A 26,116-nucleotide genomic window follows, 5' to 3' on the forward strand; every position below is an offset into this window, starting at 1 on the left:
GTCACTACCAGATTTTAAGACTTTTTACAAAGATATGGTAATTAAAATTGATTGCTATTGGTCTAAGTATAGACAATAGATCAATGGAAAAGAATAGATTCTAGAAAGATTTTCAAAGGCTCAAAAAAATTCAACTGAGAAAGGATAGTCTTTGAATAATGGGTACAAGCAGGTAGACATGTACAAAAACTTGTGTTTTAATCTGTACCCCACAAAATATATAAAATTTACTCAAAATTTATCATAGTCCTAAATTTAAAACTTAAAACTACATATCTTCTCTAAGAAAACATGGGAGAAATACTGTGACTTTAAGTTAGTTAATGATTTCTTAGATAAAACATCAAAAAGCATAATCCACAAGAAAACATGGTAAATTGGACTTTATAAAAATCACTACAAGTGACAATAGTAAAGGAACAAAAAGATGAACGATGAATGGGAAAAAATGTGTGCAAAATCATATATCTGATAAAGTACTTGTATCCAAAATACATATAGAACACTCAAACTCAATAATAAAAAAAATTTAATGGGAAAGTGATCTAAACAGACATTCCACAAAAGAAGATACATGAATGTAAAGTGCTCAACAACATTACTGTTTAGGAGAATGCAAGATAAAAAGCACAATGATATACCACTACATATATATTAGAACAGCTGGTGGAAATGTGAAATGGTATAACCATTTTGGAAAACATTTTTACAATTTCATCTTTCAAATGACTCAGCCATTTCACTCCTAAGTATTTACCCAAGAGAAATAAAAGAATGTGTCAATATAAATCCTTCTACATGAATGCTTATAGCAGATTTATTTTGTAATGACCAAAACCCTGAAAACAACCCAGACATTCATCAGCAAGTGAATAGATGAAAACCTTGTAGCCTATCCATTTACTGGAATAAATTAGAAAGAACTATTGATATGTGCAACATCATGGTTACTTATGCTGAGTGTAAAATTATGCTGAATATAAGAAATCAGATGAAGATAACACTACCATCCAATTTAATTAAAATTCTTAAACATCCAAACTTATCTATTGTGAGTGACATAAATCAGATCATCAGTACCTGAGCATGGGTTAGGGGTGAGGCGAGGCAACAAGATGGATCATAAAAAGAGATGACAGATATATTAATTATCCTGACTATGGTAATGATTTTATGTATGTATAAACATGTCAAAACATCAAATTGTATATCTTATATATGTATAGCTCATCGAATGTAAATATTCATCAATGAAGCTTCTAAAAAATACTCAAATGTTAACAAAGATGATTTGAATTGACTAGTACCTGTAAATATTTTCTGAGGGCTTTAATTCAAACTTTACTAACAAAATCACAAAGATAGAATATTATAATTTAGAGAAATTGTGGTTATGTGTACAATTTGTCTTAAGCTTACAATGTACAGAACACATTATTATAGTCATGGAAACTTCATATATACTATTACCAATTTAAAATACTTGACCGAAGTATTTTAAAAATAATCTTATAAGTGTAAACCTAACATGTAAAATGGTGTGTGTGTGTGTGTGTGTGTGTGCACGTTAGTATATTTACTTTCCCAATCAAAGTGATTCATAGATATTATGCAATGGTTCATAGATATTATGATTCATATATATTATGCAGTGAAATAAGCTATAGGATATATAAGAACAAATAATTATTCAGTCCAAATTCAAATACTGGATCTAATATTGTACTTTATAATAATTTAGGTAAAATGTCAGCAGGGCATCTCACCATCCTTTCCTGTTAAAAAAAAAAAAGAGAGAGAGAGAGAGAGAAAAACTAAATTTTCACAGGTTATCTATAGGCTAATTTTTAAAAGTTACTTACTGATAATTTTGGATGTGAATTTGGAGGATATGAGCATCGTTTGTGCTATTTTTTTCAACTTGGAATATATCCAATGAAAGGATCCATTTGTAGAAAATCAGAAGGCACAAATGGAATATTAGTTAGTGTTGAGCTTGAATACACACAAATTGAGCTACCTCATGCATGATATATTCTTTGTAACTATAACCTGGTTATTTCTCTGGCAGATTTAGATGGTAAAAAGGCAAAAATCTGCGAAGTATTTGACTTAAAATAATCCTAAAAAAAGATATGACTACTGTTAATGGAAAAAAAAAGTAATTCTATACATCCACTCAAAGTTAACTTTCAAGGCATTAATGTTCACAAATGGCTTTAGACTTATTGAGAGGGAAAATCTATGATTTTACTTTAGGTGACATTGAAAATTGGCTTTAAAATATCCAATGACATTTTAGATAACTAAGGAGCTATAAGTATAGTAAAAGAAAACCCTGAGAAATTTTTCTAAAATAATAAGAAAATATTTATAATGTTTCTTGACAAGTCCAGAGGATGAGGCTGGTTGTCCCCAGAACTGATTAATTGAAGGGCTCAACACATCTTTAGGAAACAGCCATCCTTTCAAGAGCCTGTTTCCCTCATGGTTGCCATAGTTGCAAGCTTCAAATTCAGACAGGAAAACACCCATCAGAAGAGAGAGTATTCTTTAATGCATTGATACATTTCTGTTGCATCAGTGAAGAAATCTTTACTAAAAGTTCTCCAGAACTCTTTCTTTATGTTGCCTTGGCAAAAATATTTATGACATGACCATGCCTTAACCCAATAATTAGCAATGGGGTAAAACCCCAATAACTGATTTTGACCTTACACAAATTACATTGATAGAAATGAGTCACTCTCCCTTAAGTTAACTGGGGGAATAAGAAGAGACTGACTTTTGAATATGGGACCTCTAATGTGTGCTACATTATCTGCAGTCTCACCTTAAGTAAATGACAAAGCTACTGAGCATTTCAAACATGTATCAGTGGACTCAAACTCTGATTTCCTACAAGAGAATATAGTTAAATTTACACTATATTAGAATGAAAATATGTAAAATATAATTGGAAGAAAATCACAAAGATTATAGAAGAATATAAATCTGTGCTGTTCATGTTTTAATAGATAAGTTGTATTCTATTAACAACTATGCTGTATAACCATATTTTATGTATAAATTCAGTTATATTGAAAAGATAATGCATTTTACCAGATAAGCGCAAGAACTGCCCATAAAACCCATAAAGTAAATTAAATATTCTCTCTATATATTTATGTGTCTACCTACATATCTATCTCTATCTTTAATGGAAATAAAGAGAAATAATATGATACATTAGAATTAAAACAAAGTAAAAAACTGATATTTTAGTAATTTGTAGGGGTTTAAAAATAAACTTTTTCTTAAAATATTTTATTTATTTATTTGTTGACATTGAGTTTATTGAAATGATATTAAATGTGTAAAATCTCCATTTTACAGAAAATGAGACCCTTGTAGAATTAAAGAGCTGGTAAATGATAGCATAGAACTCAAATCTAAAGCTAGCTTCAAAACCTGTATCTTACTACACTGCTTCTTACCATGAGCACTTGGAGAGCAGGTATTAAGTTTTGATCAACTCTAAATCCCTAGCACTTAGCTTAGTACTAGGTACAAGTATAAAAGAGAAATTAAATTACCTATAATGTCACCACCTAGTATAACCACTATTAAAATATTGGTATATTATATTGACAAGTACACACTGCTATATTTAAACTAAAATGCCTTTCTATGAAAAAAAATGTTTTCAAAGAATACTGACTCAAGTTGAAAAATGTTCACACTGTATTAAAAAAGATAAAACATAGGTAATACGATCAAAATTTTATAAAATATTATTTATTTATACACATGTTTTATATATATGCACATAAAAAGATTGAAATAAAATACTTTAGATTTACAGAAAACCTGCAAAGATAGCCGAGAGATTTTTCATATAGCACATACCTGTTTTTCCTAGTTAACAACGTATGATCCACATGTTAAATTAATGAACCAACATTGTTATATTATTATTAACCAAAGTTCAAACTTTACTCATATACCCTTACTTTTTTACCTATTATTCTTTTTTCTGTTCCAAGATCCCATGTAGAATACAACATTTCATTTAATCATTATATCTCCTTAGGCAACACTTGGCTGTGACATTTTCTCAGACTTTTCTTGTTTTTAACGACTTTGACAGTTTTGAAAGTATTAGTTAAGTATTTTGTAGACTGCCCCCAACTGGGATTTGTCTAATTATGATTACACTGGGAATAAGGGCTTTTGGTCTCGTCACATCATATCAAGGGTGCAAATTATCAACATGACATCACTGTTTATGTCAATTTTGATTACTTGGTAAAAGTATTTTTTGTCAGGTTTCTGACTATAACATAACTCTTTCACACACTTTTCCATACCATGCTCTCTGGAAGGAAGGCCCTATGAACAGCCACACTTAAGGAGCAGGGAGTTATGCTCTCTTTGAGAGCAGATTAATTACATAAATGATTTGGAATTTATTTATTTCCTCAATAATTTATTTATATAAATACATTCCTAGGGTTTTTTCAGTGCTTCACAAAAGGCAGGAGAGTTAAGGAAATTTTGGCTTACATCATTTTATTAAATTTAATAGATTTACATATCTTTCTAACAATTACCAAAAGAAATTGATTTTTACTGTAATTTAGACTTTTGCTGCTATCAAATTATTCCTTAATCTAATATGCACCACATTACTGGCACTTTGGTATACTCCCTCTCTCTCTCTCTGTCTGTCTCTCTCTTTTCTCTCTCACTCTCATCTGTAGGAAAATTCTGATTGTCATGTGAAAATTATAGCAAACCAATTTTAGAAAAAAATAATATATACTTGGGAAATTCTATAATCTTAGAGCTTATTAATTAATAAACAATGTCTTACATGCATTCTAGCCACAAGAAAAGCAATGATTATGCTTTTTGAGTACTAAGCATACCTCAGAGTTCTTGGGTTCATTGTCAGAAAAGTTAAGGAAATATCTGTGGGTCAGTAAGAAAGTAGTTGTTAAAGCAACGAACATCATTTTCCCATTATATCTGTACCTCATTTTCTTTAGGAAAGTCCACTGGGAGTCAGGCCAGAACCAAAAATGTCAATAGTTCTCATTTACTTAAATTGTTTTAAATCTACTGTCCTTACATATCCATCATTTGGAAGAACAAGGAATTGTTTGCTGAGTAAAAATATTGACTTTTTCTGAATATTCCCTTGACCCACATCCATGCACAGGTGTTTAAATTCCTTGACTTTAAAGATAGAGTGTCACCCCTTATTTTCAGTGTATCATAGTTTGTAATTCCGTCCCTAATCAACTACATAGAATTTTTTCCCACTTCCAGTACTTGCTATAGAGTTTAATCTAAAGCAGACTGTCACTCAATACTCAAGCAAATTTTGGTTATGAGAAAAAAAAGTCAAAAAGAATCAACTCATAGTTATACAAGTTATCCAAACATCTACTCTAGGTAACATAATTTGGCAACCTGTATATCAGACCTATCACAAATATGTTCATTTGGCCACTACAGAATTTAATACTTTAGAACAACTTTACATGGAGCATGTACTCTTGAGTTCAGCATAGATAACAATCTCTTCAAATTAAATGTACACTGAACCCAAAAGAGTTTGATCCAAGGATTTTATTATTCTATTGTTTAATACATGAAATTATTAATAACATGTTTTTGGACATTATCTTTTGAACTTGAATAAGCCAACAGAAGAAAGAGCTCTGTGGTTCATTATTATATCTACTTTTGGTACATTAGTGAGGATGTCTGAAATACATCATTGTGTCTTACAAGTATTCAAATACTCAAAAATATTCCTCTCAAATGTTAATATCAGTAAACTGTGCTTAACTTGAGAAAATATTAGTTTCTATTTTATAGCATAATTGTTAGGCTTCTTTCTTTGCCTTGGTGACTGAGAAGCTAAAACAAAAGATTGATATATAATTTCTATGAATACAAAAATAAAAGACAGTTAGGATGCAAATTATACCTTGGTGTTGCATATTTGAGTTTGATTGCCTTTTGTTTTAAGGTCTTTTGTATTTGAACTTCAAAGTCTTATGCTCCATGGATACTTAGGAATGAAACTGTGATGAGAGTTATAATCCTGTGGCTTCTGTAAATGACTTTTGGATTGTTTTCTTCCTTTATTGCTCTACTTCAATCAAGAAAATAGAGGGGAGATTGAAAGGGATACGTATAAGAGAATATAACTTCTCATTAGACAGGTTTTGCAGCAACAGTACTTACAAGTTGCTACAGTATGTTCTCAAACAACAAGGTTGAATTGAAGTTAACTACAAAGTTGCTTCATCTTGGGTGAGTAAATATTTTAAGCACTCACATGGATGGCTGTGTAGTGGAAATTAAAAAGTCTGCAGTTTTGATATTTTATTCTCTGACCATCTGCCCAGATTGGGAGTTCTATCATCCTGTCTGTGCATGAGCCCATCCTACTCACTTCCTCTGCACTCCCGGGCTTCTGAGTTGCCAGATTGTTTCTGTTTGTTTGTTTAACATACAATTTTCTTTGGAGTTCTATCTTGGCTCTCAAAATATGCTTAATATGTTATTATGTAATTCCCTTTTTGTTATCAGTATAGATCAGTTTCAGATATTACTATTTTCATTTTCTGACTATAAGCATTCATGTTTTTCTTTAAATCATCACATCTAACAATCCATATTCATAATCAATATTTCTTAGCCCAATGAATGAGAAGTGCAATAGCTACAAAGTGTTCCTCAGCAAGTACACAGTTGATTCTCAAATAAGCATGAAATCCTTTCCCAAAGCATTACCATATATTACTAACATGTTAATTTCCCCCACTTATGTATTTTTTTTTAATTTTTGTTGAAGTACAGTTGATTTAACATGTTGTGTTAGTTTCAGGTGTACAACAAAGTGAATCAGTTATCCATATACATACATCCACTCTTTTTTACATTCTTTTCATGTATTGGTCATTACAGAGTATTGAGTAGAGTTCCTTGTGCTATACTGTAGGTCCTAATTAGTTATCTGTTTTATATATAGTAGTATGTATATGCCAATCCCAATCTCTCAATTTATCCCTCCCCCTATAATTCCCTGGTAACCTTAAGTTTGTTTTATACATCTGTGACTCTACTTCTGTTTTGTAAATAACTTCATTTCTACCCATTTTTAGATTCCACATATAAGTGATATCATATGATATTTGTCTTTGTGTGACTTACTTCACCCAATATGACAATGTAGAGGTTCATAGATGCTGCTGCAAATGGCATTATTTTATTCTTTTTTATGGCTGAGTAATATTCCATTGTATATATGTACCACATTTTTTTTATCCATTCCTCTGCTGATGGACACTTAGGTTGCTTCCAAGTCCTGGCTATTGTAAATAGTGTTGCAATGAACATTTGGGCACATGTATTTTTTGAATTATACTTTTCTCTGGGTATATGCCTAGGAGTGGGATTGCTGGGTCATATAATAGTTTTATTTTTAGTTTTTTAAGGAACCTCCATAGAGTTCTCTATAGTGGTTATGCCAAGTTACATTCCCACCAACAATGTAGGAGGGTTCCCTTTTCTCCACACCTTCTCCAGCATTTATCATTTGTAGATTTTTGATGATGGCCATTCTCACCGGTGTGAGGTGATACCTCATTGTACTTTGATTTGCATTTCTCTAATAATTAGTGATGTTGAGCATTTTTTCATCTTCTTTTTAGCCATCTGTATGTTTTCCTTATGAAAATGACTATACTACCCAAAGAAATCTACAGATTCAATGCAATTCTTATCAAATTACCAATGCCCTTTTTCACAGAATTAGAGCAAAAAATTTTACAATTTGTATAGAAATGGAAAAGACCCTGAATAGTAAAAGCAGTCTTGAGAAAAAAAAATGGAGCTGGAGGAATCAGGCTCCCTGACTTCAGATTATACTACAAGCCTACAGTAATCAAAACACTGTGGTACTGGCACTAAAACAGAAATATAGATCAATGGAACAGGATAGAAAGTCTAGAGAGAAACCCACGCACCTATGGTCACCTAATCCATAACAAAGGAGGCAAGAATATACAATGGAGAAAATACAGTCTCTTGAATTAGCTTAAGATGGCAAAGTAGAAGGACGTGCACCCACCCCTTCTTATGAGAACACCATAATCACAACTAACTGCTGAACAACCATTGACAAAAAACCTCGGAACCTAACAAAAAAGATATCCTACATCCAAAGACAAACGAGAAGCCAAAATGAGATGGTAGGAGGGGCACAATCACAATATGCCAGGTGGATGGCCCACAAACTGGAAAGCAATCGTAGAGTAAGTATCCTATATATGAACGTTCAGGAGGCAAACTTTCAAAGATGCAAACGTTCATTAACATGTCCAGTCACATAAGTTAGTTCACACGTCTGGAGTATGTTGTCATGTTCATGCATCCTCTGCAAGTGGTTGTGCTTTTGTGTACTTTGTTGCACAGTACTTCATAGAATACAGTAGTGCAGTATCTTTATTTCAAGGCCAGGATGTCCAGAAGCAAGCATAAAAGCAGCAGTGATGTAGCTGGTACTGATAAGAAGAGCCAGGAATTGGAGGCCCAGAGAAAGGATGAAGAGAGACAGAGGAAGAAGAAGTAACTGAAGAATGGAAGAGATTCACAATACAGGAAATGGCAAGGGAATTTTCTTTATTTGAGGAGGTACTGTTAGTTTTTGAGGCACGGGACCCGAATGTAGAATGGAACACAAAGGTTGCAGCAGACATTTAGAATGCAGTCCAGTGCTACCATGTCATCTATGACAAGAAAAAAAAGAGCTACTTCCCAGACATCACTGGATTGTTTTTTCAAGAGGGTAGATAGAATTGAATCCAGCAAAGAACCAGAACCTATGCCATCAGTGTAAGGCATGAGTGAAATTGCAGCTTGCCCTCCATCTCCTATTGCTTATGATCCTTCAGCTCTACCATCTCCCAGCTCCTCTCCCTCCTTCAGTCAGTAACTCCTCTTGCCTGTTCACTCGATGCCAGCACCTGTATGCCAGTTGTTGTACTGTACTACTGTACTTTTCAAGGTACTGTACTGTAAGATTAAAAATGTTTTCTTTATTTTTGTATTTGTTTTTTATGCATTATTTGTGTGAAAAGTATTATAAACCTATTACAGTACAGTACTATATAGCCAATTGTTAGTTGGGTACCTAGGCTAACTTTGCTGGATGTATGAATAAATTGAACTTATGGACACGGTCTCAGAACAGAACCCATTCGTATGTAGGGGACATACCATATGACAGAAGTTCTCCCACTGGAGTGAAAGTTCTGAGCCCCACATCAGGCTTCCCAGCCTGTGGGTCCAGCAATGGGAGGAGGCATCCCCAGAGAATCTGGCTTTGAAGGTCAGCAGATTTGATTGCAGGACCTCCACAGGACTGAGGGAAACAGAAATTATGCCTTTGGGAGGTACACACAAGTCTTGTGCATACCAGGACCCAGGGGAAAAAAGCGGTGAGCCCATAAGAGACTGGGCCAGACCTACCTGCTAGTATTGGAGGGTCTCCTGCAGAGGTGAGAGGCTGCTGTGGCTCACTGAGGGTACAAAGACATTGGCAGCAGCAGTTCTGGGAAGTACTTATTGGTGTGAGCCTTCCCAGAGACTGCCATTAGCCCCACCAAACAGACTGTAGACTCCAGTGCTAGGTCCCCTCAGGCCAAACAACCATGGTCTTCTTCCTCTGTCTCTCTTCAACCATGGAGAGAACATGGCACCACCCATCAGCAGACAAGTGGATAAAAGTTTTACTGAGGACTGACCTGCCCACCACCAGTCCCTCCCATCAGGAAGCATGCACAAGCCTCTTAGATAGCCTCATCCACCAGAGGGTAGACAGAAGCTGCATGAAGAACCAAAGTCCTGCAGTCTACAGAACGAAAACCACAATCACAGAAAGTTAGACAAAATGAAATGGCAGAGGATTATGCCCCAGGTGAAGGAACAAGATAAAACCCCAGAAAAACACCTAAGTGAAGTGGAGATAGGCAACATTCCAGAAAAAGAATTCAGAATAATGTTAGTGAAGATGATCTAGGATGTCAGATAAATAATGGAGTTCGAGAAGATGAAAGAAATGTTTAACAAAACCTAGAAGAACTAAAGAAAAAGCAAGCTGAAATGAACCCTTGATAACTGAAATGAAAAATACACTAGAAGGAATCAATAGTGGAATAACTGAGGCAGAAGAACAGGTGAGTGATGTGAAAGAGTGAATGGTGGAAATCACCGCCATGGAACAAAATAAAGAAAAAAGGAATGAAAAGAAATGAAGACAGTATTTTTGGACAACATTAAACCCACCAACAGTCACATTACAGGGGTCCATGAAGGAGAAGAGAGAGAAAGCACCTGAGAAAATATTTGAAAAGATAATAGCTGAAAACTTCCCTAACATGGGAAAAGAAGCGGTCAACTTAGCCCCACTAGTCCAGGAAGTGCAGAGAGTCCCAGGTAGGATAAACCCAAGGAGGAACATGCTGAGACACATAGTAATCAAACTGACAAAATTTAAAGACAAAGAAAAATAATTTAAAGCACCAAGGGAAAACAACAAATAACATGCAAGGGAACTCCCATAAAGTTATCAGTTGATTTCTCAGCAGCAAATCTGCAGAACAGAAGGGATTGGCACGATATATTGCAAAGGATGAAAGAGAAGAACCTACAACCAAGAATACTCTACCCAGCAAGGCATTCATTCAGATTTGATAGAGAAATCAAGAGCTTTACAGACAAGCAAAAGCTAAGAATTCAGCACCACAAGACCAGGTTTTCAACAAATGCTTAAGAAACTTCTCTAGGTGGGAAAGAGACCAGAAACTTAAAACAAACTTGTACTTTAATAGATTGCTATATCAAAACCTTGCCAGACCAGCAAACCAAAAATCTACAATAGATACACACACACAAAAAGAAAAAGCAACCCAAACACAAACACTAAAGATTGTCATCAAACCACAAGAGAAGAGAACAAAAGAAGAAGGGAAGAAAAAAGACCTATAGAAACAAAAACAAAACTATTAAGAAAAAGTCGATAAGAATGTACATATTGATAATTACCTTAAATTTACTGATAAATAGATTAAATGTTCCAACCAATAGACATAGATTGGCTGAATGGATACAAAAACAAGACACTGTATATTCTGTCTACAGGAGACCCACTTCAGACCTAGGGACACAAACAGACTGAAAGTGAGAGGATCAGAAAAGATATTCCATGCAAATAGAAATCAAAAGAAAGCTGGAGTAGCAATGCTCATATCAGACAAAATAGACGTTAAAATAAAGACTCTTATAAGTGACAAAGAAGGATACTGCAAAATGATCAAGGGATCAATCCATGAAGAAGATATAATAATTGGAAATATATATGCACCCATCATAGGAGCACCTCAGTAATATAAGGCAAATACTAACAGCCATAAAGGGAGAAATCGACAATAACACAATAATAGTGGGGAACTTTAACAACCCATTTTCTTCAAAGGACAAATCATCCAGAGAGAAAATCAATAAGGAACCACAGGCCTTAAATTAGTGCAGATGGACTTAATTGATATTTATAGAGCATGCCATCCAAAAGCAGCAATGTACACATTCTTCTCAAGTGCACACGGAACATTCTGCAGGAGCAACCAAAAGCTGGGCCAAAAAGCAAGACTCCGTAAATTTAATAAATTTAATCTTTTAATTAAATTTAATCTTTTCTGTGAGATTAGAAATAAACTACAAGTAAAGAACTGTAAAAAACACAAACACATGGAGGCAAAACAATATGCTACTAAGCAAGCAATGGATCACTGAAGAAATCAAAGAGTAAATCAAAAATTACCTAGAGACAAATGAAAATGAAAGCACAATGATCCAAAACCTATGGGATGCAGCAAAACAGTTCTAAGAGGGAAGTTTATAGCAATAAAATCTTACCTTGGGAAAAAAAAAATTTCAAATAAACAACCTAACCTTACACCTAAAGCAACTAGAGAAAGAAGAACAAACAAAACCGAAAGTTAGTGGAAGGAAAGAAATCATAAAGATCAGAGCAGAAAATATATGAAATAGAGACAAAGAAAACAATAGCAAAGATCAATGAAACTAAAACCTGATTCTTCGGAAGGATAAACAAAATTGATAAATTTTTAGCCAGACTCATCAAGAAAAAAAAGGGAGAGGACTCAAAGCAATAAAATTAGAAATGAAAAAGGAGAAGTTACAACTTACACCATACAAATACAAAGGATCATAAGAGACTACTACAAGAAACTGTATGCCAACAAAATGGACAACCTGGAAGAAATGGACAAATTCTTAGAGAGATACAATCTCCCAAGACTGAACCAGGAAGAAACTGAAAGTATGAACAGACAAATCACAAGTAATGAAATTGAAATTGTGAATAAAAATCTTCCAAGAAACAAAAGTCCAGGACCAGATGGCTTCACAGGGGAATTTTATCAAACATTTAGAGAAAAGCTAACACCCATCATTCTGAAACTGATCCAAAAAATTGCAGAGGAAGGAAAACTCCCAAACTCATTTTATGAGGCCCCATTACCCTGATACCAAAACCGGACAAAGATACCACAAAAAAGAAAATTACAGGCCAATAACAACTGATGAGCATAGATGCAAAAATCTTCAACAAAATACTAGCAATCTGAACTCAATAATACATCAAAAAGATCATACACCATGATCAAGTGGGATTTATCCCAGGGATGCAAGGATTTTTCAATATCCAGAAATCAATCAGTGTGATACACCACATCAACAAATTGAAGAATAAAAACCATATGATCATCTTAATATATGCAGAAAAAGCTTTTGACAAAATTCAACACAGATTTATGAAAATAACTCTCTAGAAAGTGGACATAGAGGGAACATACCTCAACATAACAAAGGTCATATATAACAAACTTATAGCTAGCATCATACTCAACAGTGAAAAGCTGAAAGCATTTCCTCTAAGATTAGGAACAAGACAAGGATGTCCACTCTCTCCACTTTTATTCAACATAGTTTTGGAAGTCCTACTACAGCAATCAGAGAATAAAAATAAATAAAAGGAATCCAAATTGGAAAAGAAGAAATTAAATTGTCACTGTTTGCAGATGACATGATACTATACATAGAAAATCATAAAAGATGCCACCAGAAAACTACTAGAGCTAATCGATGAATTTGGTAAAGTTGCAGGAGACAAAATTAATGCACAGAAATCTTCTGCATTTCTATACACTAACAATGAAAGATCAGAGAGAGAAATTAAAGAAACAATCCCATTTACCATTGCAACAAAAAGAATAAAATACCTAGGAATAAACCTACCTAAGCAGACAAAAGCACTGTACTCAGAAAACTATAAGGTACTAATGAAAGAAATCAAAGACTACACAAACAAATGGAAAGATATACCATGTTCTTGGATTGGAAGAATCAATATTGTCAAAATGACTATACTACCCAATGCAATCTACAGATTCAGTGTAATCCCTATGAAATTACCAATGCATTTTTCATAGAATTAGAACAAAAAATTTCACAATTTGTATGGAAACACAGGAAACGGCAAATAGCCAAAGGAACCTTAAGAAAGAAAAATGATGCTGGAGGAATCAGCCTCCCTAACTTCAGACTACACTACAAAGCTACAGTAATTAAGACAGTATGGTACTGGAACGAAAACAGAAATATAGATAAATGAAGCAGGATAGAAAGCCCAGAGATAAACCCATGCACCTGTGGTCAACTAATCTATGACAAAGGAGGCAAGAATATACAATGGAGAAAAGATAGTCTCTTCAGTAAGTGGTGTTGTGAAAACTGGACAGCTACATGTAAAAGAATGAAATTACAGCACTCCCTAAGACCACACACAAAAATAAACTCAAAATGGATTAAAGACCTAAATGTAAGACCAGACACTATAAAACTCTTAGAGGAAAACATAGGCAGAACACTCTTTGCCACAAAGCACAGCAAGATCCTTTTTGACCCACCTCCTAAAGTAATGAAAATAAAAACAAAAATAAACAAATGAGACCTAATGAAACTCACAAGCTTTTGCACAGCAAAGGAAACCATAAACAAAACAAAAAGACAACCCGCAGATTGGGAGAAAGTATTTGCAAATGATGTGACCAACAAGGGAGTAGTCTCCAAAATTTACAAGCAGCACGTGCAGCTTAATATCATCAAAACAAACAACCCAATCAAAAAATGAGTAGAATACCTAAATAGACATTTCTCCTAAGAAGACATACAGATTGCCAAGAGGCACAAGAAAAGTTGTTCAACCGTACTAATTATTAGAGAAATGCAAATCAAAACTACAATGAGATATCATCTCACACCAGTCAAAATGGCTATCATCAGAAAATCCACAAACAATAAATGCTGGAGAGGGTGTGCAGAGAAGGGAACCCTTCTATACTGTTGTTGGGAATGTAAACTGGTACAGCCACTCTGGAGAACAGTATGGAGGTTCCTTAAAAAACTAAAAAAAAGAGCTACCATATGATCCTGCAATCCCACTCCTGGACATATATTCAGAGAAAATCATGGTCTGAAAGGATAAATGCACCCCAATGCTCATTGCAGTACTGTTTACAATAGCCAAGACATGGAAGCAACCTAAATGTCCATCAACAGAGGAATGGATAAAGAAGTTGTGGTACATTTATACAATAGAATATTATTCAGCCATTAAAAAGAATGAAATAATGCCATTTGCAGCAACATGGATGGACTTAGAGACTGTCATACTGAATGAAGTAAGTCAGACAGAGAAAGATAAATATCATAAGATATCGCTTATATGCAGAATCTAAAAATAAATGATACAAATGCACTTATTTACAAAGCAGAAACAGACTCACAGACTTAGAGAATGAATTTATGGTAACCGGGGGGAAAGGTGAGGGAACGGGATAGTTAGGGAGTTTGGGGTTGACATGTACACACTGCTATATCTAAAATGGATAATAAACAAGGACCTACTGTATAGCACAGGGAACTCTGTGCAATATTATGGAACAACCTAAATGGAAAAGGAATTTGAAAAAGAATAGATAAATGTCTATGTATAACTAAATCACTTTGCTATACACCTGAAACTATCACAGCATTGTTAATCAACTATACTCCAATATAAAATAAAAAGTTAAAAAAAAAAAAAGACAGTCTCTTCAATAAGTGGTGCTGGGAAAACTGGACAGCTACATGTAAAAGAATGAGATTAGAACACTCCCTAACACCATACACAAAAATAAACTCAAAATGGGTTAAAGAACTAAATGTAAGGCCAGGCACCATAAAACTCTTAGAGGAAAACATAGGCAGAACACTCTTTGACATAAATCAAAGCAAGATCTTTTATGATCTACCTCATACAGTAATGAAAATAAAACAAAAATAAACAAATGGGATCTAATTAAACTTAAAAGCTTTTGCACAGCAAAGGAAACCATAAACAAACAAAAGACAACCTTCACAACAGGAGAAAATCTTTGCAAACAAAGCAACCAACAGGGGATTAATCTAAAATATACAAACAGCTTCTGCAGCTCAATATGAAAAAAACAAACAACCCAGTCAGATAATGGGTGGAAGATCTAAATAGACATTTTTCCAAAGAAGACATACAGATGGCCTCACTTATGTATTTTATTTTGAAGCCATGGTTGTAAAGTGGCAAATTTAAATTAAACAAATATGTAGAATGAAGTTTGTACTTCAGGTCTGTAACTTAATTTGATAAATAAGATAATCTGTCAAAAAATTTAAAACACATCATATTACATAAAAAAATGCCCATTTGTCATAAAGTAGACTACATAACCCAGGAAAACTCTTGACAATAATTAATGACATATATTTCAAAGTATTGGTACATTTTGTAGACATGAATGTATCAGGAATAAAAATGTTATATATTAAATACATGTTAAGTGACTTTTACAATTCTTCTCATAGGAGTGAATTTCCATTACTAGTCTAGATTTCCTTTATTGATTTTTTTATTCTGCATTATCCCCTTCTCTACCTACTTATAAACATTTCTCCAAAGAAGAAAAGACGGGGTGGGAAACATGCATCAGACATCAGACTGGCATGAATGCCATTTGAGTAGAGTGTTTTCTCTGGTTGAGGAATATGAGGGGAGTGCAGTCATAGCTACAATGTTGCCTAAGCATGTTCAAGCACACAGTCTAAAGGGTCAGGGATAGGATATTCCTTTAAGATATCTTGAGCATGAAATCTACTTCTGGCTGAAACTTGCTTTCCTTGTTGGGTAGCCCTTACCATCTTTTATCTGAGGGAGAGAAAGCATTTAAAATTAAAGTGTTTGGGGTTCTCATTATAAATTCTTTTCTCAAACATGAAGAGGAAGTAACTCCTCACTAAAGATGGCAAACCAGGCAAAGGATAATTTATGGAAATCTTAAGAGGGGTGTAGTGACTGAGGTTGTTTTGTTTCCTTGTTTTTGTTTCTTTATTGTTTTTAGTTGTGTTTAGTTGAATTTAGATACAATCTACAAAAAGTATCAGCTCTATCAAATTTTAAATGAAAAGTATTGAGAAGTAGTTAAAATTCAACTAAAGGAGTATTTTAAAAGGTACATATTACTTAGAAACATATGAATTTGGTGCTTCAGTTTTCCTAATTGCAAGATAAAGCTGAATATTGTGAGGCATAACTGAGATGTGTGTGAAACGTGCTAAAATACAAATATTAAACATGTGTAGTGTTTTCTTTTTATAACTTCTTATTTAGATTAAAATAATAAAACAAAATTGCAAAATTCTGAAATTGTGAATGTCCAAGACTGAGGACTTTTTAAATAATGCTATAAACAATCACAAACAATTCTCCATTTAGGTAACATCTACATACTTTCCTCAGATTATACAGGATTTTATGTAAAAGGAAATTAATTATAAAGAAAAATTATATTTGATGACAGTTGATACTAGGTCAATGTAAGGCCAAATTTGTCACACAGTGTGGCATAGCATAAGTACATATAAGCAGCATTCCCTTTCATATTAATCGGACAAAATGTTGAGTAACTTTACAGCTAGTAGAAAGAACCTTGATATGTCACTGGGAAAACTAGACTGTGGTTTCACATCTATGTTACTTTGCTGACCTCTGTGTTAGTGTGTTTTCATTTCTGTATCTGACAATAAGATTTAACTATCCATCTCAGAATGTTGCTGTGTGGATCAGCTGAGATAAGATAAGACAAAATAATAAAAGTAAGACATGATAAAAATGCACCTCAAACATATAAGGTAGCAAAATTATAAGCCGGTGGTTTAAACAAAACATGTACCATTAAAAATGTACATGAATCATACATATGAATGTGAAATCATATTGTAATACTGAAGAATATAATAAATTGGATTCAAAAGTTATGTTTGTTGAACAAAGTGATTATTCCCTCCCCAGTTCTCAGTCTTTATATTCAGTTTTTATAACAGATTATACAAAGGACTTGAAAAGACTTATAAAAATACCTGTCATGAATAATCATTATAATTGAGTGCTTACAATATGCTAAGTATTATGCTAAACCCATTTAATTTTATTAGTTCATTTACTCCTTAAAAAAGTCCTCTCAGCCATTATTATTTTCCCTTTCTTATAGTTGAGTTATTTTAAGACTTCATAAAGCTAAGTAATTTAACTAATATCCCAAACTGTAAAAAGGGGGAGGCCAAGGGCTATAATCAAAATTCTTAATGAGAAGTAACAAATAGTAGCACTGATTAGAATAAATGCCCAACAATCAGAATGAACATAGGGCTGCCTACATCATGATGAATTCTAGTTGAATTACTTCTGGCCAAAGAAGCTCTCAGATATTTCCAATGTTAAATTCAACACACTACACTATACATAGATATGCCCCTTCAAATACAACAGAATCAAGTGTACAAATATTTTGGGATTAGAGTGAAGGTAAACTAATCCTGAGAAAATTTAATCCAATATAATGTTAATGGCATAAGAATACATAGCATCGACCCCGCCCAGTTGGTATAGTGGCCTATGATTCAGTTCATGCCTTCCTAGTATCCAAAGCAAAGGAAAATGTAAACAATTATAAGATTGAGAACATCAATAAAATAAAATAAAAGCAGATTTTTAAAGAAAAGTTGATTACAAGACAAAATTTGAGATATTTTCCTTACTTGGAGACTCAGAAAGTAAATGTGAGTTACAGTGCAGAAGAGATGAAACCTTTCCTCTATAGTGACTAATTATTAAGTTTCACACAGCTATTTCATTTATCAGTCTGTCTATGGAATCCCATAGCAAAAAGCAAAACTGCAGTTCAATAATAACAACAAAAATTACACAATATTCACAAAATATACATCATTTTAAATTATTTTACAAAATAATATTCCCTCAATTAATTTTATATTATTCAGTGTTGTGCATGCACACACACACACACACACACACACACACACAAGGTTCCCTGGTAAAATAATGGCAATATACAACTGAGTTATTTTATTTTGTTTTATTATTTTTATTTTTTCTTGTTCATTAATATAGGTTATTTCAACATCCTGTGAAAATTATTAAGTCAATATTTTTTAATTATTTGGTAACAGTAATATGTAAAATCAATCTTTAAAGGCTCAATTTCTTAAATGGAGAACAGAATTTTCTCAACTAGTAAAAGCCCTAAGTTTAAAACTAATATTCTGCTAATGTGCTTGCATATTCATGCCACTTGAATTAAACCAGTAATAAAAATAAAACAATAATTTACTTTTAATTACAATAAAAATTATGAGGGAATTTAGAGTATTCAGTCCAGGCAGAACATATTGATGTATAATTTTCAATACTAAAGGAGAACATTAAATATCTCAGCTCCACGTGTGTGTGTATTTATTTTGTTCAAATGTTTGGCAGTAAGTAGAAAGTATTTTACCATTCCTTAGCATGTACTAAGACTTTAATTTACTTCAGTGACACATAAACCTTTTTTTTTTTTAAAGATGTTAACTCTTCAGTATGATTTTTTTGCCACTTGACAGTTTAATTTTCTACCCCTCTTTTTAATACCACTGCTAGATGGACAGCTTTCTTTTATTTAAACCTTGTCCTTATCAGTTCCCTACAGGACCTGACACTTTGCTACTAACCCTGCAATCCCATCTTCCATCTTTGTTCAAACTCTATTTCCTTATGCATCAATGAACACAGTGTATTTTTAAGTATGTCAGGATAATAGGGACTATGTAAGAGATAAACTGGAAGGAAATTTCTATCAGCCTGAAGCAACTTTAAAATACAGTGAATCCCAGAGCATCCTTTTCAAATATATTAAACTTCCTGTTTCATTTTCACAATGTGATCATCAAGTTTTGGCTAGAATTGATATTCACACAATCAATATAGTAGCCTTCAAAGTTGGCTTTACGACATTCTCTAATGAGGAAACACTAGGCTGTGTATATCTAAAAGGATGTTTATACCAAAAGAAGATAGCAAAAATTAATTATTTGAAACCCTGTATTGGAAAGTCCCTTAAAGGAAGAGAATGTGTATAATTCAGCATATTGTCTTCCAGAGCCTATCATAGGGCCCGGCACATAGTGGGCATGCAGTAAAACTTGAGAGGCATTCAGTGTAATCACGCAGCAAGAACTATCAGGCATTCATGTGCTGAGGTTGTCAGGTATCACTGGCTCCTGCAGAGAACTACTAGAAGCACTAGACTGGGAGGAAGTATGAATCAAATCTGCAGTGAGCCACTATCCAGCAATAGGGGAGTCAATTTAAGCTACCCAAAGTGTTATGAGGGCAAGATAGTCATAAGCCACTCCAAGGAACTCCATTGTAACTAATACTCTACAAAAGGACATTGATTCAGTAGAGATAATACCATTCAATTTGTGCTCTGACATTTTACTCTAGTAATAGATTACTCTAGTAATAGTAATAGATCTTACTACTGATCTTTGTCAGGTTACTTTAGCTCACTGAATGGGTTGCATCAAGAATTTCAGTCTCTTAAACATTGAAAAAAAAATCTGTCCCTTCATATTAATTCAAAGGAGACCAACAAAGTTCTGATTTATGCTATGATGATTTTGTCAATACTTATCTGAGATAGCAAATATGTAATTCTCAATAAAAAGTAGTTTTGGTGCCTCTGCTTTGTGTCACATACTTAGCCATAGAAAAATGTTCATTTGTAACATTTATAATGCTCAGGATAGAATTTCTAAAGTTCTATACATCTCTAACATTTTAAGTAATTTGGAAGTTGAATGATGAGAAAATGTAAACATATTTTTTCTTTTCTTCTCTGATTCCATCCTTCTGAAGATGTTCTGTAGAATAATTCCAGAACAACCTTGACTTCATTATCCCAATCCACAGGCTTTATTGTAGATTAAACAAATAATACTCCAGATCTTTATTCTAGATGAGTACAATTACAGACTTGAAACACCGTTGCATGTAGGAAAATGTTTAAAAAGCTGTTTTTAAGTATGTTTGACTCTATACAGTTGAGAATGCCATTAAGTGGATATTGATACATAGATCTTACCAGTTTTGAAAACAAAAGTAAAGAGCCATTTCACTCCAATAAGTCTATTCATTTCCAAATTTGTTTAAAGGTTTATGTCATTTTAATCTGTTTCAATTTATATTTATTTTGTAATCCCTAGTGTAACTCCCAACAAGTGCTCACATATTTTTTAATTAAATTATGGTTTGATTTTGAAAAACTGATATACTATCTTATAATTACATATTCTCTGGATTAAAACTAAGTATTCAAACTTTACATTTAAGACACCAATGGTAAAAGGACACTATTTTATAACATACACAGTTGCTAAATAGTCCTTTGTTCATATAAATGACTAAGATCTCACTCAGATTTCCTAATAAATAAACTATAAAGAAAGCCCAATGGAAAGTTTTAAAAAGAAGAAATTAAAGTTAATCAAGAATTTAGAAAAGCGATATGAACTCTCCTGTTAGACATACAATTCTTTCTAACACCAGTGGAAATGTTCATTTCCTTTTCATTCCTGAGCTATTATAGTGTGTGAAAAAATTGACCTTATAGTACCTTTTATTTTAAGTAGTTTTGATACTGTGATAATTAGTCATCATTTTTATAATTGTATCTTTAAATTCCGTACTGTCAAGAATGTTTTCTTTAATGTTGTCAACACAAAGACCTTGTTGGTTTTCTTTATTCTACCTTACATGTTGCTAGTATTAATCTGTTTATTATTATATATATTTTCCTTTAGAAAAAAATCTAATTTTGTTTGAGCTATTACCCAGGAGTCACCCCTTTTTACTCAGGTCATTCTTCCCAATTACCAGAAAAAAAAATTTCTAAATATTTGCTTTGGTTCTTATTGAAGCTCTGCGAGGCCCCTGGTCCCATCCTTTCTCATTCTAATTTGATGGAGTAGGAAAAAAGAAAGGGAAATAGAGAGAATGTCTCCCACATCTTACATGTACAAATTTTACCTTATGAAGTCTTTAAAGAATGCTTCCTCTTTCTTCAAATCAAAGATTATTAAACTCTATAATCATTGAAGCTTACCTCTGTTAGCAAGTTATTCCAAGCTACTTTACCCATTCATCATTTTCTTTAATTTCTGAGATAAAAATTAGCTACATATGATTCTTTCAAACCTAAAAGACTTTCCAGATCTCATGGAAAATTTTATCTGTTTAAATCATTTCAAAGTCTCTTACCCATCTCTACGGGTGCAGTACTTCTACAGCTAGTAGTTAACTGCCAATTCTTGACATAGTTAAGCCTCCTTAGTTTCTCCAAGGCCTCTCAAACTTCAGAATTCAAGAAAATATTCCCAATTGGATGACCCTTTAAGGAACTCACTGTTCATTCATTCTTTCCCTTTTCTGTGATGCATTTATTTTTAGCTTTCTACAAAGGAAAGCTTAGAGATCAGCTAGCAGGTGAGCTAAATAGACACATAGAGATACTTCCTATTTTTCCCTTGCTATACCATTGCTCACTTGATCTCTTCTATTGTTATAATTTCTTACATTGCATATAGCAAAAGACAAGGTACATACTTTATATTGTGGCTAGCTCCCCCATATTATGATGTAAATGATTTGCTCATCAAGCACATTTCTATAAACTAACAATTGGAAATTTATCAACTACCAGGGAGGAATGGTTATGGGAGCAAAGACCAGAGTGGCAGTGGTAACTTAACAGCAGCTTTGTATCTGGTCTGCCCTCTACAAAGCAGAGAAAAATCTGGGTCATTACATTCAGCAGGGAGCTTTGAAACACCTTCCAACTTTTTGCTACACGATGATAAGTGTCTTTTGACCTAGTTTTGCACTTGAGAAATGCAAGGCTGCCAGGCCATGGAGGCTGTAAGTGTTGGATCTATGCTTTTATGTTGCTAGAAGGATTCCTAAAGTGTTAGCTTTGTGATTCTTCTCTTTCCAGGAAACAGTAATATGGTTATGTTTTCTATCTCTTGCCTGGGAGGCCAATGATCTTTTATACTATTATTTCAGGTTGCATGCAAATTGAAATTGAACAAGGTGGTCTTAAAGTCCCCTCAGTTTTACTAAAATTTAGACAGTCTACTTCCTGACTATAGGCCTTTGATCTCCCTTTTCTTAGAGCAGTTACTTTAGAAAACTTGTAATTATAAACCTTTCTCTACCTCTTTGAGATGTAAATTATTTAAAAAAATTAAAAAACAAAAACAAAAAACTGGCCTCTTGCCAGTTTTACAACCCAGGAATGTTTTCATCAAGGACCTGGAAGCCATCTGTTTGAAATGCCAGCCTCAAGGGAAATAACACTCCTATCTCTCAGGGTTTTTTTTGGAGGGGGTTGTTGGGAGCATAATTTAAGTGGGCACTTTGCTTCAATTTGTAAAACTACCTTCTTTCAAAAAGATAGGACAAAGTTTACTTTTCCTTTAAGTAAAGCCAATCAGCAATGGCCTGTGTTCTCTCTTTTACCTCAACACTTAAAAATCCCGCCCCCCCACCTTTGTTTCAGCATTATTAGGTAAAGACTGAGTTCTGGTCTCTCTCCCCTATTGCAACAGACTTGAAGAAAAACTTGCTTACCTGTTTAACTTTGTCCATGCAATATTTGCTTTGACAAACTATAATTTAAAAATTACTGAGGCTGGAAAATGTCTAAGTCTTTCCATTACATTGCTGCTTTGTGATTCAAGCATCCAGAACATGTGCATTTTTCTTTCCAAAGAGGTTTCATTTACTAAGTGTAACATTAGTGTAGCAAACTCCTCTCTGTGAGAAGCTAAATCCTCCAAAAGGACAGATTCCCACTAGTTCCACAAATTTTGGTTCTAGTGGCTGATCTTCACAATGACATCTCTCGTTTCCCCGTAACCAGAAATGCTGCAAAAACACATCTCCTTAAATTAGGGTCCTGCTAGTTTGGTAATCAGGCTCTAGCTTCTCTTTCTTTCCTCATTTCAGGCAAAATGAACTATATACCACTTCTAAAAAATATTACTTCAATCCATACTATTTGCCTTTGCTTCTGTCACAAGATTTTAGTATAATATGTCCCCTTCTGTTATTAATCTGGAAAGTTATTAAAATGTTTTAAATGAATGTGAGACATAATAATGCTCTGAATAGCAGGTTTTATGCCCTCTAACTCCCTCTTAACATTTCGTATTCTATCATATTTATCCCTTGTCTAACTGTTTTCTCCACTTGGACTGTGAACTTCTGGAGGGCAGACATGGTTTATTCACTAGTTTATTCTCCAGAGATACAGCTAATACTTGCACATTGAGCAACATTCAACAAATGTTTGCTAAATTGGCAAAATTATTTGTGCTAATTTGTGCTAATATGGTGCAAAGACCAATAGAAAGAAGAGCATAGTAGATCAGGAGAAAAAGCTTCCAAAATAGCCATTTTCACAACTTTAGTTATCTTCATTTTCCTTTTTAACTAAGTTTGCCAAGTCCATTTTGTGAAGGATTTAATATTGAAATAAACACATTACAAGAAAAAAAATAGTTATTTGAACCCATCATTTCCTTAAAGAAAGAAAATGAAAATTTTCTTTCTTAATGCTCTAAGTTTGACCATAAACAAATTCATAGTTAATAATTAATAACCTCTCTTCTCCTCTCCCAAGCTCATTCCATTGACTATTATTATGAACCAGTTTAAATTCTTTGTGGAAGAGTGTAGAGCATATGTATACATATGTACATTGATGATTTCAGTGACAAATGAAAAGGTAGTCTGATTTTGCTCAACTAAAAGAAATGAAAGATACATGCTCAACAGTTTTTTTTTAAGCTTTAAAACCTGTGTTCAAATTCTAACATTCACAAGACATTAACATGAAGCTATAATTCTTTTACTGTACCTGTATATGCAAATTGAACAAGGTCCCAGAGAGCATTTGGGTCTATGCCTTCCATCTTGATCTCCTCTTGCTTGGCTTCGCAAACATCACTTGTAAACATGGCGGCAAAATAGTCGGAGACTGAGCTCAGAACAAGCCTGAAAGAGTCACAGGATCTAATTTAGGCCACGAATGTAAGTGTCAACAAGAATGCAGTGCAGAGGACTCTATCTATCTATCTATCTGTCTATCAATCAATCTATCATCTATCTAGCTAGCTAGCTAGCTGCCTATCTATCTATCATCCATTATGTGTACATGTATCCTCTATCCATCTATCTGTTTATCGCCTTATGAATTGCACTTTTAAAATCTGATTTAGGAAGTTCTGCTCCAACTTTTGGTCACAGAGCATTGTCTTACATTTTCTTCTATAATTTTTAATACATTTTTTTCTTTCACATCTAGATCTTTCATCCTTTTGGATAGGATTCCAATTTTATTTCTCTCTACATACTCATCCATATTTCATGAAACTACTAAAGAATTTGATTTGTCCCAGTGAATTAATAGAGCCAACTATATTGCAAATTTGAGTCCTGAATGTACAGTGATCTGTCGCTGACTTTTTTCTTTTTTTGCTTATTTGCCTATTCTTGTGCCAATAAAATACTTTTGTAATACTATGATTCTAAATAGTCTATAACCAATTAAACAAATCCTCCCTTTTTATTTTTTTTTCATTTAATTATTAGTGGAGTTTTATTCTTCATATAAAATTTAAAGTAAGCTCTTCAAATAAATTAAGTGGAATTTTAATTAAAAATACACTGAATTTCTGATTTAATTGAGGATAGTTGGTATATTTATTATATAAAGTCATCCAATACAAAAATATACAATATCTCTCCACATATTCAGAATATCTTGTCTGCTTTTTATTCAAATTTTAACTTTTTGTTCTAAAATTGTCTTGTTTATTCTTTTTTGATTCTTATTTACTTTAGAATTTTGTTGGTATTATGTACAGTAACTTTTTAAAAAATTCTTACTTGTTGATTTTTGTTGGTTTAGAATTCATTAGCTGGAACTTTCATGTATCCATCTTTTATCTAGCACATGTACTGAATTATCTTATTAGTCCTTTTGATTCAACTGCTTTGTCCTCTAGGTAGATTATTATATCATCTGCAAACAATCTCATTTTGACCAATTCCTGTTAATTCTCTATAACTCCTTTTCTTTTGCTTTTCTTTAAACTTCATCCAGGACCTCAGTGTTATGTTAAATGGCAGCTGTGCCAGGGGAGAAAATTTGTGTTATTCTCTACCCTAAACGAGTCATATCTAGGGTCTCCTTTCAGCAGTATGCTTGCTGAAAGTATTAGTGTATAAGCTTTACCAAGTCAGGAAGACTCCTTTAATTTTTAACTTTGCTAAACAGATTAAAACATGTGGATGCTAAAATTCATAAAATTCCTTTCTTCTGAATCAAAATTATTTTTAGGATTTTTCTATTTAAATCATAAGAGAAATGAACCTGTTATTTTCTTTTCTTGTATTTTCTTAGTTGCCTCTTTAATCAAGATTATACTAGTCTCATAAAATGAGCTGGCAGCTTAAACTCTTTATAACTTTGTATAACAACTTACAGAAGAA

General features: G+C 33.3%; 1 protein-coding gene across 2 annotated transcripts in view; it reads right to left on the reverse strand.

The window, feature by feature from the left end:
- Positions 1-26,116, reverse strand: part of KLHL1 (kelch like family member 1) — a gene marked incomplete at its 5' end in the record, with an annotated part of 376,374 nt that overhangs the window by 191,467 nt on the left and 158,791 nt on the right. For both annotated transcript variants that reach the window (XM_082675722.1, XM_082675721.1), the window contains one exon: positions 24,480-24,616. In XM_082675722.1, coding sequence (XP_082531848.1) covers positions 24,480-24,616 — 137 coding nt within the window. The remainder of the gene's footprint in view (positions 1-24,479; positions 24,617-26,116) is intronic.

Source organism: Grampus griseus, assembly GCF_964374135.1.
Source record: "Grampus griseus genome assembly, chromosome: 18".
Lineage (NCBI taxonomy): Eukaryota > Metazoa > Chordata > Mammalia > Artiodactyla > Delphinidae > Grampus > Grampus griseus.